This window comes from Gorilla gorilla, chromosome 3, assembly GCF_029281585.2.
Source record: "Gorilla gorilla gorilla isolate KB3781 chromosome 3, NHGRI_mGorGor1-v2.1_pri, whole genome shotgun sequence".
Classification (NCBI taxonomy): Eukaryota; Metazoa; Chordata; class Mammalia; order Primates; family Hominidae; genus Gorilla; species Gorilla gorilla.
The window spans coordinates 190951544-190968845 of NC_073227.2; the positions used below are offsets into that span (position 1 = coordinate 190951544).

At 44.0% G+C, this 17302-nt stretch overlaps 1 protein-coding gene across 3 annotated transcripts in view; it reads right to left on the reverse strand.

Annotated features, from left to right (window-relative positions):
- Positions 1-16586, reverse strand: part of MFAP3L (microfibril associated protein 3 like) — a 39960-nt gene extending 23374 nt beyond the window's left edge. Inside the window, exon 1 of one of the 3 annotated variants that reach the window (XM_019025725.4) lies at positions 16395-16586. In XM_019025725.4, coding sequence (XP_018881270.1) covers positions 16395-16441 — 47 coding nt within the window. In that variant the 5' untranslated portion in view covers positions 16442-16586. Of the gene's footprint in view, positions 1-5287; positions 5587-16394 lie in introns of those variants that run through there. The other 2 variants (XM_019025727.4, XM_055384200.2) reach the window with 2 other exon arrangements.
- Positions 16587-17302: the final 716 nt, after the last annotated feature.

Genomic DNA, 17302 nt, shown 5'->3' on the forward strand with positions numbered 1-17302 from the left:
AGTCAATTTGGGTATTGCCCCAACTACTCTGATGAATAATTTGTAGAGTGATACAACTGGATTTTGTTGCAACACCTACTGAGAGTTACCCCTATTTTAATTTGCGTGGGAATGATGCCACAGGCACATAAGCTACCTTCTGGATGAAAACACATTCTTCATAGGGTTATACTTATGAAGCATGGAGAGGGAAGCCCCATTTCATATGAATTGGAAAGTGGCACTAAAATACTCATTAAGACATGAATACTAACTTTTCAAAACTGGTAGTCAACTCAAGCCATTTCAGTTATGAATATGTTTCTGCCACTTCCTTTCCCATATATCATAATGAATTCAAAATATCCATGTCTTTTTTAAACAAAAATTAAAAATATTTTCTTTTGCAATTAAAAAAAATGAGAACAAAATTCTCACTGGCTCATTCTATCCCACCTAACATCTTTCAGGATCAGCATAGAGTCTCTTGAACAGCATGGGTCTGAACCACTCAGTCCACTTATATGCAGGTTTTTTCTTTTTTAACAGAAGTTACACTGAGTGTGCCTGCCTCTCCTTCCCCCTCTTCCACATCCACCACCTATGAGACAGCAAGACCAGCCCCTCCCCCTCCTCCTCAGTCTACTCAACTTGAAGATGGCGAGGCTGAAGACATTTACGATGATCCACTTCCCCTTAGTGAATGGCAAATATATTTTCTCCTTAAGATTTTCTTAATAACAGTCTTTTCTCTAGCTTACTTTATTGTAGGAAAATGATATATAATACACATAGCATACAAAATATGTGTTAATGAGCTGTTCATGTCATCAGAAAGGCTTCTGGTCAACAACCGGCTATTAGTAGTTAAGTTCTGGGGAGTCAAAAACTATACACAGATTTCCCACTGCATTGGGGGGGGTGGGTGCCCCTAACCCATTGTTGTTCAAGCATCAACTATACTGAATTTTAGATAATTAGGGTGATCTCTGAATATAAACTATGGTGATATGGTTTGGCTGTGTTCCCACCCAAATCTCACCTTGAATTGTAATAAACCCCATGTGTCAAGGGTGGGGCCAAGTGGAGATAATTGAATCATGGGGGTGGTTTCCACCATATTATTTTTGTGGTAGTAAGTCTCATGAGATCTAACGGTTTTATAAATGGGAGTTCTCCTGCGCAAGCTCTATTCTTGCCTGCTGCCGTGTAAGACATGCCTTTGCTTCTCCTTTGCCTTCCACCATGATTCTGAGGCCTCCCCAGCCATGTGGAACTGTGAAGCAATTAGACTTCTTTGCTTTATAAATTACCCAGTCTCAGGTATGTCTTTATTAGCAGCATGAAAACAAACAGACGCATATGGGAATCTAAAGTCAAGGGCCAAGAAATCTGTGGAAAAAAATGTTCCTTTAGCAATTACTGCAGTCCAGAGTCAAATCATTTAAGTGATAAATCAGTTAAGTCTTATCTCAATGCCCAAAGTCCTATTACAGAGATTCATACTGCCCTTTCTTGCCCTTTCTTGTCCATGTTCTAGAGTCTATTTCTGTACAGAGATTCTTGATGCCTCTAATCACACAAAGGTAATACCTAATTCAGATGGCAAATGTGATAATCACAGGAAAGTATGAAAGGGCATTGCTTTTAGGTTACTTTTAGAAGCATCTAAAGGGGATCAGTTCAATCCAAATCGATATGCATTACCTGAGAAATGACCTGCGCTGGGTGCACTGCCAGGGGTTGAGGCCTTTCCCCTCTTGTCAGAATCCGGCAGGGGACACAGGACTTTCCCCTCTTGTCAGAATCCGGCAGGGGACACAGGAACATATATCGACAGTTACAGGACAGTGTGACAGCTGCCCATCACAGGGTGTCAAAGATCCACTGGGGCACCAGACAAGAGATGGAAGTATTAATAGTTTGGATGAGCCAGGAAGAATTTTCTGGAAGTGATTCTTTAAAGAAGTACCCAAGTGGACCAGGGGAGAGAAGCTGACCCAAAAGAGGAATAGAATATTGAAAGAAATGATTACAGAGAACCTGGGGAAATGTCTGTAATTAGGCACTGATGGCCAGGTGGTGTGTGCAAGAACAGAGGAGTGGGAAGCAGGCTGGAAAGGCAGGCTGGCCCAGAAAATGACCGGATAGTATGCAACGCCAAGGATGGGGGCACTCACAGGTTTTGAAAAGGAGAAGTGACAGGGCTAGTTCTGTGTTTACAAATATCAGCTTGATCCTCGTATGGCTACGATGTAGACCTGGCTAGGAGACTAGTATTATACAATATCCAGGAAGGAAATGAACGGGAGCCTGAACCAAAAGCAGTGGGGAAGGAAAGAAGTGGGCAGATGCAAAGAGGTACAGGAATTAGAATGTACAGAATGACTATCTGATAGCAGGTTGAAGTAGTACAAGACCTCCTGACCAGCGGCACCTATGATTATACAGACAGCTCTTAGGAAGCAAGTGTCTCATTTACTAAAAACCAATGGCTGGCACTGTCAGTAGAATACACAAATTAAGAAATTCAACAAACCACTCCCTTGGGCAGCACTCTGCACTCTGCCGCCACTCTTGGATGAGGGCCTGTCTGCTAGCAGTGACCTGGCAGAGTACACGGTCGCTCCTGCCTGGTTCCTCACTGCTCCTCCTAGCTTCACCATCTTCTCTCTCTGCACCCCTGGCTGATGGAGGGTGTTGTGATGACAAACCACAGTCATGACATTTACACATAAAAACTCACAAATTAAGAGCTATACAGCAGCACACCATGAGAAGAATTAGAGCCTGTTTTTTTAAAGTAGTTGGCCCTTAGGAGGAAAATGAGACTCAGGAGAGACCTCATGGCATTCTTGGTACAATACGCACTTATTAGTTGTGTAGTGTTAGGATAATTTCCAGCTACTTAATGGGTAGAACTAAATATACACCCAGACTTGCTGGATTGCTGTGAACAGCCACCAGATGAGCTGTTCAAGCCCATGGAACAACTGAGAGGGTACGACATTATTACTCCAACTACACTAATGTTCGGCCTCTATAGAATTTTATTTTATGCTGGTTTTTTTTTTTTTTTTTTTGATACACAGAAGGCACGTACTTTTTCAAAAACTGATCCGGGTTAAATCACTGTTTTTCAAATTTAAACTATAGGCCCAGAAATGCCATCTTCATAAAACTTTATTTTTAATGGGGCATAATATTAAGAAACCATTCTTGAATCTCCACACTTTGTTCACATGGTATGTTTTTCTTATTAAAAGTAAAAATAATACAAAATAAAGCTCTCAGAAATATACTGTTTAAATTGCTCAGGGTCATCAAATCATTATTTTAAAAAATCACTCTAATATGGAGATGAGATACTGTTGATATCCTACTAAACATAAATGCTGGTTAAGCCTGATCTTCAGAAGGGAGATACTCAAGGGACCTTTACTACAGTCTTATAAAGAGAAAAAGAACCACAAACCCTTATAAAGGAGGAGGGAAAAAATTACATTAAAGGTTGTTCTCTATAGATATATAATTATCAAGCAAGATAAAAACAGGTCTACATATCTCTTCTCAGAACTAGAACATTAGACTTGGAAAAACTTGGATGTATTTTCATAAAGGTTTTTCTTTACTCTAAAAAATGGAGGCCTAGAGAAGGTATGGTATTGCATACGGTCATGCAATTAATTTAGTGGCTTAGAACCAAAATAAAAAGACCATGACTGCTAATAATAACCTCAGATCAGACCTGGGATTGTTTTCTTGGTTCCATAAAGCCAATTATTAAATTGTTCTAGCACTTGAAACATGCAATGCAGGCTATTCTAATCACAGGTATATCATTTAGAAGAGTTTATTGATGTTTGAGCACATAATGTCAAATTCTTATTCTTATTCATTCATTCATGTATTAAGATAGCATCTCACTGTTACCCAGGCTGGAGTGCAGTGGCACCATCATGGCTCATCATATTAATTGGGTCATCCTTAATTGATCAGAGAGACATTTCTCCAGAAATCTGATGATCCAAGGAATTAGCCAAATCTGGAAACTGAATAGAAATGGGACAGACACACTGATGCAGGGGCCTTTATGCTGCCAGGCCAATCCCTAAAACGGATCACAATGCACATCAGAGGGTTACAATGCTGTATTCACATTTTTCTTTGATCTTTGACACCGTCCTTATTAGAGTCTATATTCAACCTAAGCTGGTACAGAAGCATCTCTAGCTGCTGTCTTTCTTTTCATTAGAATATTGTTCCAACATTTCCCCCTTTTAAAAAATTATGTCCTTTCAAAACATTCTTCCTACTCATTTGGAGTATGCATGTAGAGATTCGAATTTTCATTCTAGTCCAATGAAATTATGTCACCTGCTAATCTGTAGATGGCACTACTTCTGCCAGCTTTCAATTGTTTTTATTTGATCTCAAGCCCATTTTCCAAGAAGTTCCTGATGTATTTAGTGTGAAGCTCCTATATTCAGAGTGAAACCAGGCAGGAGCTGATGGATGTCTGGAAGCCTGGACACATCAGTGAGTCAGAACTCTTTTTTGGCTAGAAAAATGGCTAGAAGATGCCATGTATCAGGGAGGTGCTTTATGGAGGTGCTAATCCCTGGCTGCCTGCCCACAAGTCCAGGCTGTGCACGCTCTGCCTGGATGGAGGAAGCAAACCCTGTCCTCTCTGCAGCCCACAGAGCACATTGTCTGTAAATCAGAGGGCAATCTTAATATGCTTTCCTAATATGACTCAGGACCTGAAATAATTGTGAGTTTACATTTTCTTGCTAATTCTGGATCGTTTGCAAACCCGTAAGGCCTTGATAATGAAAGAGCCTTTCTCAATTCCTACCTCTCCCTCACATTTGATTGTGCACACACAGCTTCCCAACTGGCCAAACAAAACTCCCTTTCCTGGAACTGGGAGGGTAATTTCACATACAATCTTACAAAGGGTGGTTAATTATTTTGTGGTGGGACAGCTCATAATAAAGCTACTCAACTCACGATGAGCCTGAAGGATAGTATTAATAGTACCCAACCGAGACACAGAATAACTTCTAACAGAAACACATCGAGTGTTCTTAGCAACAGCCAGTGTGAAGAATTCACTGCAGGTCTCCTGCAGCCGTGGAGCTGAGATTTTAATACAGCAAATGGATAGGATCAGGTGTCTGGGATAAGAGATGGGTTGGGCTCTGAGGTTAAGGTCAAGAACAGAAATTCTGGGGTGACGTGTGAAGAGCAGACGAGTTTAGAATTTTAGGATTAAGAGCCACAAGCTGGGAGTGAGGATACTTACTCCTTTCCTCCATTTTTTATTTACTAGGAGATGACGCCTGGGAGTCAGCTGAACTCTCCGAGCTTCAGACCCATCTCTTAGGTCCTTTCCAAATCTATCATAGTATGATCATGACAACCAGGAGTAAGACTGGGGCTGGAAAAGGGAAGAAACAGTGAGGGGTAAAGAGGAAAGGGAAAGAACAAGAGAGTTCTTGGTGCACTGCTAAAAATTCCATTGCAGTAAATACAACTGGGGCAAAGCACTGTGATGGCCAAGCCATTTGTGACTTGGCAGATGGCCACAGACACAGCTTGCGCACCACGCAGCCCGTGAGAACTTGTTCTCCATAGGCAAGACAACTTCTTGTGTGTCCCTTACATTCTGGACAATAAAATGAGGGAGTAAATGGATTCAAGCTCTGAAAGTATTAGGACGCCCCCCATTCATACCCTCTCCAGATGCCCTCATCTCACTGCAGATGTGAATCAGCCCAGATTCCTCTAGGACTTCCCATATGGAAGATGGGCCGGTCCTCTTGGGCACAGCTGCAGGTTTCTCCCTCCAACTTCACCACCAGAGCAGCCTGGAGTGAAGCCTGAGCCTCACTACTTTTACCTTGTTACCTGGACTAAGGGTAGGTGGTGAACTTAGTGCCTGTGGCCATGCCACGGACCCAACCTTTCCTCTTCAGACCAAGAACTGCTGGTTGTGTAAATCCGAGCTGTTCCACAGGGGGTCTGACCAAGGCCCGTGTCTTTGGGCCTTGAAACCTTCATTTCACTTGATAATTCAGAGAGGCCTTGAGTCTACTCTGGCAATTTGGGAATGTAATTTTTATCATTAACATAATTGTCCCATTAAAAAAAAGGGTTGGTATTCAAATATTGTTGATTGTGCTTAGCACCATGCATTCATTACTTTTATTATTATTTAATGATTAGTAACAATCTGTGCCATGGAGAATGTCTCAAAATATAATGAATATAAACCGCTAAAATTCTTAAATTATTACAATGTACATTTTTCCAGCAGTTCGTCATTCAGTGTAAAAGCCAGAGGCAGCCTTGCTATGGCCTGACAGTAGGCCTCTGACAGATTCACAGCCTCCATATCCAACCTCACTACGCTTGCTCACTCCCCATCAGCCTTCCTGGGCTCTGCTAATCCTGAAATGGGTAAACCCCGCCATCCTTGAACTTACTATTCCCACCATCTGAAATGAGTTCTGGGATACCTGGAACATTTCCTTTGGAACCCTCAGGCCTTCAACCAGCGAGGCCCTTCCTGGTCACCTATGTGAAACAGTGCCCACCCCATCATGCTCTACCTACCTCGATCCTGCCTTTGTCTTTAGAGCATTAACTACTACGTGTTTACATACTGTGCCCCCATTAGGATGGGAGCTCCTAGAGGGCTGGGCTCCTGTCGTTGCCGCTGTTTACTGATGTATCCCCACTGTTCAGAAACACACTTTGCTCAAAGCAAACATTTGAATATCTGCGGAGTGAATTTATTCTACTTATATGCCCTCTAAGATAGACCTATTACTAACTTACTGCTCACCTTTGGTACAAATTCATTTCTTAGACAGTTTTGGAAAATGTCTGTTCTTTAACCACAGAACTAAGTATAACCCAAAATTTCTTTAAGTCAGTCCTCAGAAATGCATCATTTGCTTACAGTGGAATTTGAGAGGCTGGTGATAAAGACAGGCCTGTGAATAGAGGCTCAGGGTAACACAGAAGAGGAGGTGGAGATGGCAGAAATGTATGCTCTTGTTATTGTTGAAGTGAAAAGCAATCGCCTACTTAATTTATATTTCAAAATGTTGCACAGTCCCTCATTCCTGTGTCTGTGGTTGTTTGATTAAGACCATTCAAATTCACAGCGTAGGAACTAGATCACCTAGGGTTTCCTCTTTCATCAGGATAAAATTTCATCTGTTTGAAAAGATGCACTCAATAACTGGAGAGGGTAGTTAAATAGCATTTCCTCCTTCCTCTTTACCAGCCCATTATCACAAACTGGAATTGCATCGTGAACACTTCCCTGAATCTCCCATGTAAAGTGTCATTATAGGCTCTTTCACTAAGAACTGGATCTCGGTGAAAAACAGATCAGAAGAGATCCTGTAATTCAAACCCTACTGGATTTAATTCTTAAGAGTGCTATGATAACTAACTCCCCTTACAATTCACCTAGCATTTATGGTTTACAAAACACCCCCACAGATGTTATCTCATCGGAGCCTCAGCACCACTCTAAGGCTGGGACAGGCCTGTGATTCTGCCCACACAACAGCGTAAGAATCTGGGGCCAAGCCACCAACACTGCAGGAAAAGTCCCTTGCAGAGCTCACATCTTCTCTCAGTCCAGGGCTCCTGTTACCTGCACACGGTGGTCACTGAGTGCCCACCAAAGCTTCAGCAACCCTCATAACAGTGTAGCTAATTATTTTAAAATTTTGTTCATAAAATCAATATTTTTCAGAATTTTATTCCATCTTAATAATCTTCCTGACTTTAGTGGTTAAGATCAGTCTTCCACCTAAGTGTTTTTCAGTGTCACAACATGGCAAATTGTTGCAATTAAACAAAATCACCAGAAGAAAGTTGAAAATAGGGATTCAGTGGTTTCCACTTTGCTTTTCTCTCAGCTTCGATGGAAAGGGGCCCTGTTAGGCTGAGCACACTTTCCAGGTGATCTCTCCCATCTCTCCGCTGGGTAGTCACCTTTATCTAAGTGATAAACACAATTAGGAGCCAGTCATATCAATTAAATAAACTGAAAGTACTTATGAGGCCACTTTTATCCACTTAGTACCAATTACTATGGGGATTAAAAACAGTTTAAGACCAGGCCTTTACCCCAAAGGTGCTTAGAATCTTGGTGACACCTGCATACAAAGCAATATGCAATTATGGGCTAAACTAGGTAAATGCCACAGAAATTCAGAGGAGGCCAAGCTGGGAAGGTAACAGAATGTTCCCCGGGGTTGGCCAAGACCTGAAGGATGAATAAAAGGAGACCAGACAGTTCTCCTAGCAGGAGTAATGGTTTAGTCTAGACAAATAAGGGTAGAAAGAAACACGGCACGCAAGTAATAAAAACCTAGGTGGCATTGGTTTTTGCAAGCATCATGCAGTGGATCTGCTGTGCAAGGCTGTCTGGAGAGCTCTGGGACAGCAGGGAACTCCTTCAGAAATTCTATTCCAGATGAGGGCCTCTGGGGCATCTTAGGAGAAATGATAAAGAGGACTCTGGAACATCTGATCCACTACTTAGGCACAAGAACTAACAACCCAGTGAAAGGAGGAGAGGCGGCCATAACTTGGAGGTAGTGATGAGATGCCTTCCAAAGGCAAGAAGACATCAAAAGTCCACTGCACGTCCTGGGTACAGAGGCACAATGAGAAATGACCAGCCTCCATTAAGGCAAAGGATGGTTAATACTCAGATGTTTTCTGGAAATGAATTTCAAGGTCCTCAAAAGTGTTTTGAAATGGAGAAAAACAGGTTACCTTTGAGAAATTCTAACCAGAGCTGGACTCAAAGACCAAGTAACCTAGGATTGTCCAAACCTTGAAGAAAAACAAAACGACAACAACAACAAAAAAACACCTTCCCGCCAACGTAGGGCTGCCAGCAGAAATGGCAGGGAGTCATTAGACAGAACTGCAGGCCTGGCCGGGGGTGGGGCAGTGAAGCCCTGTGCCTAGCTTTAGCAGGTAAGCAGCAATTTTCAAGATCAACTTAACAACAGCAGCTGAGAAGCAAGAACACTCACTGGTTACTAAAGAGTTTATGCTATCCACAGCCATCCTGGGCAGTAAAGACCTAACAGGAGGTGCTGGGAGCCAAACACTAACTTAGTCTTCACTCAAATACCTTTCCTTGCCTAGGACCAGGGAAAACGGGTTTTGAATCTTTAAGCACAGTCGCTGTTTATCTACCTACTTTCTTGCAGGGGAGTCTGGCCTTTGGAGAAGAAAGGAGTTGGATGGTCTCCTCAGGGTGGTCATTACTGCCACAAATATAGAGCCCTTGCTAATTTCAAGAAGGAACAGAAAGGTACAGATGCAGCCTGGTGCCATGGCTCATGTCTGTAATCCCAGCACTTTGGGAGGCGGAGTCTGGAGATAGCTTGAGGCCAGGAGTTTGAGACCAGCCTGGGCAACATAGCAAGACTTCATGTCTACAAAAAAATTAATTAGCTGGGCATGGTGGCATGCACCTGTAATCCCAGCTACTCCAGAGGTTGAGGTAGGAGGATCACCTGAGCCCAGGAGTTTGAGGCTACAGTGAGCCATGATCATGCCACTGTACTCCAGCCTGGGCAACGGAGCGAGACCTCATCTATATACACACACATATGAAAGGTAGAGACTCGAGAACAGATGGATCCTATCTTGTTAAGAAGAGGTACTGCTTTCGTAAACCGATGAGAATGATTTGAATTAGTCTCAGCCTGCACCTGAACTGGGTGGGGCCCAGAAGTGGACAATTCTGGAGCACTTTATTCTAACCCATTTATTTCCTCAAGGAGCAAACCCTTCCCTTATGCTCTTCCTCACACCATCAGCAAACTCAAATCCTCAGTGGAAGGAAGGGGTTGGGATTATACTTCAGTATCTGCTCAGCAAGTTTTCCTCTTTCCTGTTGATTAGAGTCAATTTCAGCACAGCCTCAAAGTAAGTTACAGTCTCAATCCAGAATTAGGAAAGCCCAACCCACAACAACTTTCTTTCAGTCTCATTAGCAAGTCCCCAATGCTTCAGTCCAAAAGCTGAGGGTCCATCAGGGAATTAATTTCTTCTTTTACGTCTCTCTTACAAAGTCTGTGCCCTGTGATAAGGTTCCGACTTCTTCCCTTGCATGTGGTGCTGTGTGTGGGGCTTTGCAGCTCCTCCCCAGCCTGAAGTCCCTTTTGGTTAAGCACAGGCAGTGGAAGTTAGTCTCTCTGGTGCTGCAAAGTCTTGCCTTTGGTAGGAAGACCCCTGAGAGATGCTCCAACCCCACTATCCTCGAGACAGGTGGGCCTTCCACATTTCTGCTGTACCTGAGACAGAATCTGATTCACTATAAAGACATTGTTTAAAATGTCCCCTTTCCTTCCCTGCCCTGAGAAACATATCAATCACTGAGTTCTAATGATTCTCACTCCTCAATATTGGGCTGCCACATCCTGGGTTTCCCCTGGGTTATGTGCTCATCATCTCTACTGGACTCCTTCCTTGCTGACCTGCCTCTAGTCTTGCCTGCCTCCAATCCACGTACCATGTCATTACTAGAGTCAGCTGACTCTGAAAGATCTAAAACATATTCCATGTCTTCGTTGTGTCAACAGTGTGAAACTCAAGTCCTACGCAGGACCTAAGTGATTCTTCACAGTCTGACTCCCATCCACCTCCCTGACTGCATCTCTGGAGCCTCTCCCTCCCCCTCTCCCTCCTCCCATCCCCACAACCCCAGCAAGTTCTCTTTCCTCAACTCCCAGTAGTTTCCCACGGCACCACCTCCAGCCACGTTCCCTTCCTTACCTTGCACATCTGGCAAACCCCTAGCTTTGAGGTCTTGGTTCGAAAGCCCTCCAAGACTCCCAAGGTAGCCCCAGACACTCCTTTTCTCACCACCCTTTACTCATAACTTCCTATTTTCGCTATAATTATCTTTTTTGCACATTTGACCCTTCATTAGATTAAAATCTCAGGTTGTCACTACCTGTTGAATGAATTAATGAATGGATGGAATATGGACTTGAGATCAAGGCTGGACACTGGTGCATGGGTGACTGATGCAGTCATGAGGAAAAATAAGTCACCCGGAAAGAACACAGAGGGCCACAAGCAAGACAAGAGACCCAGGTTAGAACCCAGGGAAAGCAGAGGACAAGCCCTCGGAGAAAGAGCAATAAAAAATATTGGGAATAGCTAAGGGCACAGTATTCCAAAGGCCACAGCAGGTGGGCCCTCTGCACTTCTGTAGAGCCTGACACAGATAATCCAATTAATTACATGGGAATTGTTTAAAATGCCTCCTTTCCTTCCCTGCCCACAGATAGAGTACAACTCTACCACTGAGTCCTGGTGGTTCTCACTCCTAAATATCTGGCTACCACAACCTGGTTTTTCCCTATTAAGATTTAAGAGAGAGGGAATGGTTTACACTGACCTAGTACTTTACAATAGAAAACAATTTTTTTTGCATCATTCTATGAGAACATTTGGGTAAAAATCTTATGAAGTCATACAAATGGATGCTAGCTATACAATATAAAGTTTTGTTTTTATTAGGATAAATTTTAGTCAAGTCTTACTGTTGTTTCCAGTGTCAGATACTGCTAACCCAGGCCTTCTTTTACCACATTGTCTGAAAAATTTGTTTTTCTTACATGTAGTTCAGTTTCAATTCAAAGCCACTCTTATAACACTAAGATAGAAGAATCCTTCAGTTTAGGTTTTCTGGACACAGAGATGTCAATTTAACCAAGAGACAACACATTTTTGCAAGGTAGATATTGAGGCCTTGTACATAAGAGAGACTAAATGAATATGTTTGAAAAGAATTACTAGATTTCTAATATTCAAACCCAAAAGTTAGTTTATGTAGTATTATAGCTGTCAACTCCCACATCCCCCAACACCAACGTCAAATATGGAGCCCATCGCAAACATTGGTGATTGATTGTGGCACTTTCCCAGCTCAACCAGTACAAGCCCATGACATTGCAAGCAGCTATTACCAACTGGTCAGAGTTGGCCCATGTGAAATCTCATCATTCTCAAGTTAATTATGTTAAATTTTGGCTTTCCAGCTCCTTGCTCACGTGTGCATGGTACGCAGACAGCAGAACAGCTGATTACTGTTAGACGACAATGAGCAGAAACAAAGTGAAATGTGACTTGCCTCTTCTGCTTTATGATGTCCTTCTTATTGTGAGTAAAAGTTTTAAGCTATTAATTTCATACATGCATACAAATGCTGCCATTTCAGATGAATCCAGAGACCTGAATTACAGCATGCTGGTTCCAGACCTCTACTGGCCACTGACCACCTCTTGTTGGACTTCCTTTATCAAGCTGCCCTGTGAAACCTGGGGTTTAGTTATCCATTGTGTTTTTAGGAAGTAAATCTGGCATCGGTCTGTTCCATTTCATGTTCTGGTTTCCCATATTTTCTCTATAATAGGACAGAATCCAAACTCCTTCACATGACACTGAGCTCATCACAGTAAAAGGACCACTTTGTTCCCCTCCTCCTGCCCTTGCCTATTAGTCCACTGCACCAAACCTTTCGGTGGATATGGCTGTATTTGCTTTCCATGGTTCCTGTAACAGATTTCCACAGACTGAGGGATTTAACATAAATTTATTTTGCAGTTCTGGGGCACGGAAGTTCAAACAGGTCTTAACGAGCCATCATTCAGGTGGGCCCAATATAATCACAAAGGTTCTTTCACGTGAAAGAGGGAAGCAGAAGTCAGCGTCAGAGTGATGCCCCAAGAGAAAGACTGGACTGGCCGCTCTGAGCTTTGAAGACGGATGGGGCTACAAAACAAGGAATGGGGGTGGCCTCTAGAAGTTGGCAAAGGCAAAGAAACAGATTCTCCCCTAGGGCTTCCCAAAGGAACAAGGCCCTGCAGAGTCTCTGACTTTTGCCCACTAAGACCCACGTTGAACTCCCACACCACAGAAGTGCATTGGGCCCACCTGTATAATCCTGAATAACCTCCCCATGGCAAGTCCCTTAACTCAATCACATCTGCCAAGTTCCAAAGTGGACACCTTTGGTGGGGGGCATTATTCTGCCTATCCCAGTGATGTTCCTTCTTCCTGGAGTGTCTACTCTGCTTAGAAGACTTCTAATTCTTTGGGCATTCCTTAATGAAATATCATGACTTTTCCCATGGAAATGTCACTCCAAGCATGAGGTCCTCTCCTCCTCCAATCTATGGGGTTCATTTCCCCGCCTCCTCAGTCCCATGTGCATCCCTCTCTGGAGCACTCATCCTGTACTGTGTTTTATTTGTCCTCAAGCATATCTCCCTGATGCGACTGTGACTTACTCTTACTCATTTTTGTGGCCTCAGGAGTCTAACTATAAAAGTTTGTGGAAAAAAAAAAATGTGATATTTTAACGAGTAAAGACCTCAGGTGGAAGCAGAGGCAAGACCAATAAATTCACAGGACTTCTGTTTGGAGCATAACTTATAAACTACTTCTGATAGCTCTTAAGTGGTTACACCATGACATAATCAACCAAACCCTTTGTAACCATCTTTCAACCATGCCAGGGAGGTATTACACCAAACTTAAAATTAACCACTGGCATTTTAAGGCCATTTCTAACCACAACGTGATATGCCATAGATTGAAAACATTGTCAAAGTTTTAAGTGTCCTCCTGGCCTTGGCTAGGAAAGACAAGTCACACCCTAAGTGCTGGGTTAGATGCCAACTTAGGGGAGTGATAGTATCTGCATGATTTCTAAATTCCAAAAACTAACACTTGTTTAACAAATCTGGCTAGGCTGTGTTGAGGTTAAAAGCAACTTGGCTACAATATTTATTTGTATTCCAGTATCTAAAAGTTCTTGCATTAAAAAGTAGAATAAAAAGTCCAAATTAAGCACAATTTAAAATGCCTCGAGTATTTAAATTGCAAGCCAAATAGGAGTTGGATAAATTAAGGTCACAGGGATTGGGGACCTTTTTTTGGAGCATAACTTATAAACTACTTCTGATAGCTCTTAAGTGGTTACACCATGACATAATCAACCAAACCCTTTGTAACCATCTTTCAACTCCCTTTTTTAAAAAACTCCCTTTTTTTAAACGGAGTAATTTGCTGTAAATGTCTAATGTCACCAACAACATCATACAGTATAGAAATCTAAACACATGGAAATAAACCTAAAAATCACGTGCCTAGCAAGTGAGCTGCAAGAACCCAACAGTTAACTAAAAAAGAGAAGAAATTATCACCTTTTTTTGTAACATGCCTACAAAGTCTATTTTTTTCTTCATGAGCAGTAATAAAACCCCTTTTCAACCTAACTCCTGTTGTTTTTTTGAGTTTTAGGTTAGGGAAATGTGGACTTTTTGAAGCCAAGGGCGTATGTAAATAAGTCTTTGATTAAATTTCATCGTGTCTCTTAACACTGAGAAAATACTTAGGATTTGTACTTAGGATTTGTGGATCGAGAAGGGGGCCTATTGATCTGTATTAAACCTCACATTCACAAAAAGTAAACTGAGGCCTTGCTGCTTCCTCCAGGTCAGGAAGAACCCAAGGCTAAGGGGAGACTCTAGCTACTTCTACTGGGGAATGTCACCTGAGGATATGAGACCTGCTGTTCAGGATAAGGTGTACATGCAGGCAGTACTTCATGAAAGATTTTAAACTTGATGCATTTTTATAGAAAACAGAAGCACAATTATTCAATATTTGTGTTGGGGTTTCCAAACTTCTTTTTCTATAAATGTATTTAGAAATAAATTTAGGATAAGTGAACATCACCAACCAGACTATTTGGCTAAAATGGGAGACTGCAGGTTCTAATTCATGAAAACGGTAATCATGTTGTTGCTATTGCTGTTGTTGTCTGGATGTTTCAAGCCTTTCCTATTATTAAACCTCGGTTATGCAGCATCACAGGACAGAGCCAACTCTATACTGGGGGAAATCACCCCAGAGAGTATCCAGAATTAGAGCTGGAGCCATCTCAGGCTTGCAAGCAAGCACCAACCTAAAAGCCTACCCACAACTCAATGAAAAGTCAATGCATTTCTAAAGTCTATTAAGGTCTATAAAGAATGTAAACAATTGTTTTGTAATAAGCTTAATGCATAAAACAACTGAACCCACTAAGTGGTACTTATAGAAAAGAGGCTTGAGAATTTAGCTTTAGTTAGCAGAACTAGTTCCCACTAGAACAGGATTGTTTATCTTGCCCCTATTAGATACAATAATCCTAATAGTGTTAATGGTACTAAATATTTTAGGAATAAACAACTGTAGAAACCACACTGGGACCTACAAATTGCACTTTCTGTGTAAGTAAAATGTCAGAAGAACTACACTGTTATAACTTATGGTCTCATGAAAAGACATTTTTTTCCATCTTGTATTTCATCTTGAAGGATTTTACTATGTTCAGCATAGTAGCAACTGAAAAAAATGTGTTTCATCTAGAAACAAAAGTGAGAAAACTACAAAAAACACTGAGCCTCTGCAATGCTCGGTTTCCAAGTTTTTAACATTAAATCGAAGATAACGCAAAATAAAGATTGCCACAGTAACCAAACTTTTCTGCTAAGTAGCCTTAAAAATAATGACAGTTCGATCGTATCTTAACTGTTTTCTACAATGTGAGCAGATAATACACCTACAAACCTTTTTTTGCTACCTTGCTTTATAAAGCTTGCAAGTTTTTTCAGGGCTGGAGAAGACAGATTAATGATCAAGCTTAAAATAAATCGGTTCTGCAATCACTCTGTATTTTAATCCGATGAAGCACGTTTCCCCATTCCACGCCATGAAGCAATTCGATGTCAACTTGTTATGGAGTCAAATGCGACAAACTCCGAGAGCTTCAGCAGCGAGGCGGCGGCTCGCAGCACCCACAGCCGCCCGCACTCCTGCGGCATCAGGACACGGCGCCCTCCCGACGCGGAACCCGCATTCACGTTCTCCGAAGCCCTGGCCAGCACACGCTCCTCCCTGTCCGGGGAAACTGAGGCACAGCGATGCGAGAGATCCAGAGCCCAGCGAAAGCCCCCACGGCTGTTCGGCGTCCCCTTCCCCCACGACACCTAGGAGGCTCGCCGGCAGCTGGCAGTGGATTCCGCGCTCCTCGCCCTCGGAAGGTTACGGTTCGAGCCCGGGATGCGGCAGTCCCCAAACGGCCAGCCCCCGCCCCGCACGGATCTCGAAGCATCCTGCGACCCCCTGGAGCCCGCTGCCGGGACCCTGCGGCGTCTGGCAGCGCAGCCTCCGCCGCAGTCTCAGCCAGCCCAAACACCCGAAAGTTCCGCGGCCCCGGCGCCGACTCGGCCGCCGACCCGGTGCGGGGCTGGCTCCCACCCGTGCCCCTCCGCCCCGGCCCGCCGGGCGCCCCCGCTAACCTGACACCGCCGCGCCACTCAGGTGGCCGCCGTGCACCCCTCGCCATGGCCAGCCCGACAGCGGCCGCTGCGCCGCACTCTGCGCCGGACGCCCGGTAGCGCCTACTGTGGGCGAGCCGCCTCCGCCGGCGCCTTACAGCGTTGCGGGCTGCGCCGCCGGCTGCCGGGAGCGCGGAGCTTCCCACCTACAGGAGCCTGGGCCGGCCGGGGCCGAGCATGCCCAGTGCGGCTCGCCGGGCGGCGCGGAGGCGCGGGTGTAGCCGCCGGGTTTTCGCGGCAGCCGCGGGCGGGGGCAGCGGGGCGGGCGGTGCGGCGCGAGCCAGTCGGAGCTGCGGAGCGGCCCCGCGGAGGAGCCATCGGAGGCTGTAGTCGCCGGGGAGTCCCGCGTTCAGTCTGCTCAGCCTCTGGGCCGGGCCTCGGCGGCCCCCTGAGCCCCACACCCGCAGGCCCAGGGTCTCCGCGGCAGCGCGGGACTCTCACTCCGCTCTCTCTCCCGCCCGGGGCTTCCACCGCAACTTTTGTGGGCGTCTCATCGCACGCGTGTTCAAGGACACCCAGGAAAAGGCTTCTTAGGGTCCCATCCTGGGGCGCTAAATGGGAACCAGTCAACCCACCCCCAAGCCTACCCTGTCTCCTTGCAATCAAATGCAATCACGAGCAAACCACCTTGCTTCCGAAAGCTTCTCAGGCCTTCCCGGGCGACTGCGCTGTTAGGTCTTAAACGTCTCTTAAAGCAAAGTCCACAGATGGAAGAGTCTGGAAGAAAACCCAGCGGGCCGTTCCCTGGTGACTTTCTGAGTGGTGGGGTTCCAGGAATTTTTTTTTCATTTTCTTTAAAAATATTATTTGTAATTTCCACGTTTTTTCTAATGAACCATAAGTTAATTTTTTAATTAAAAAGTAGAGTA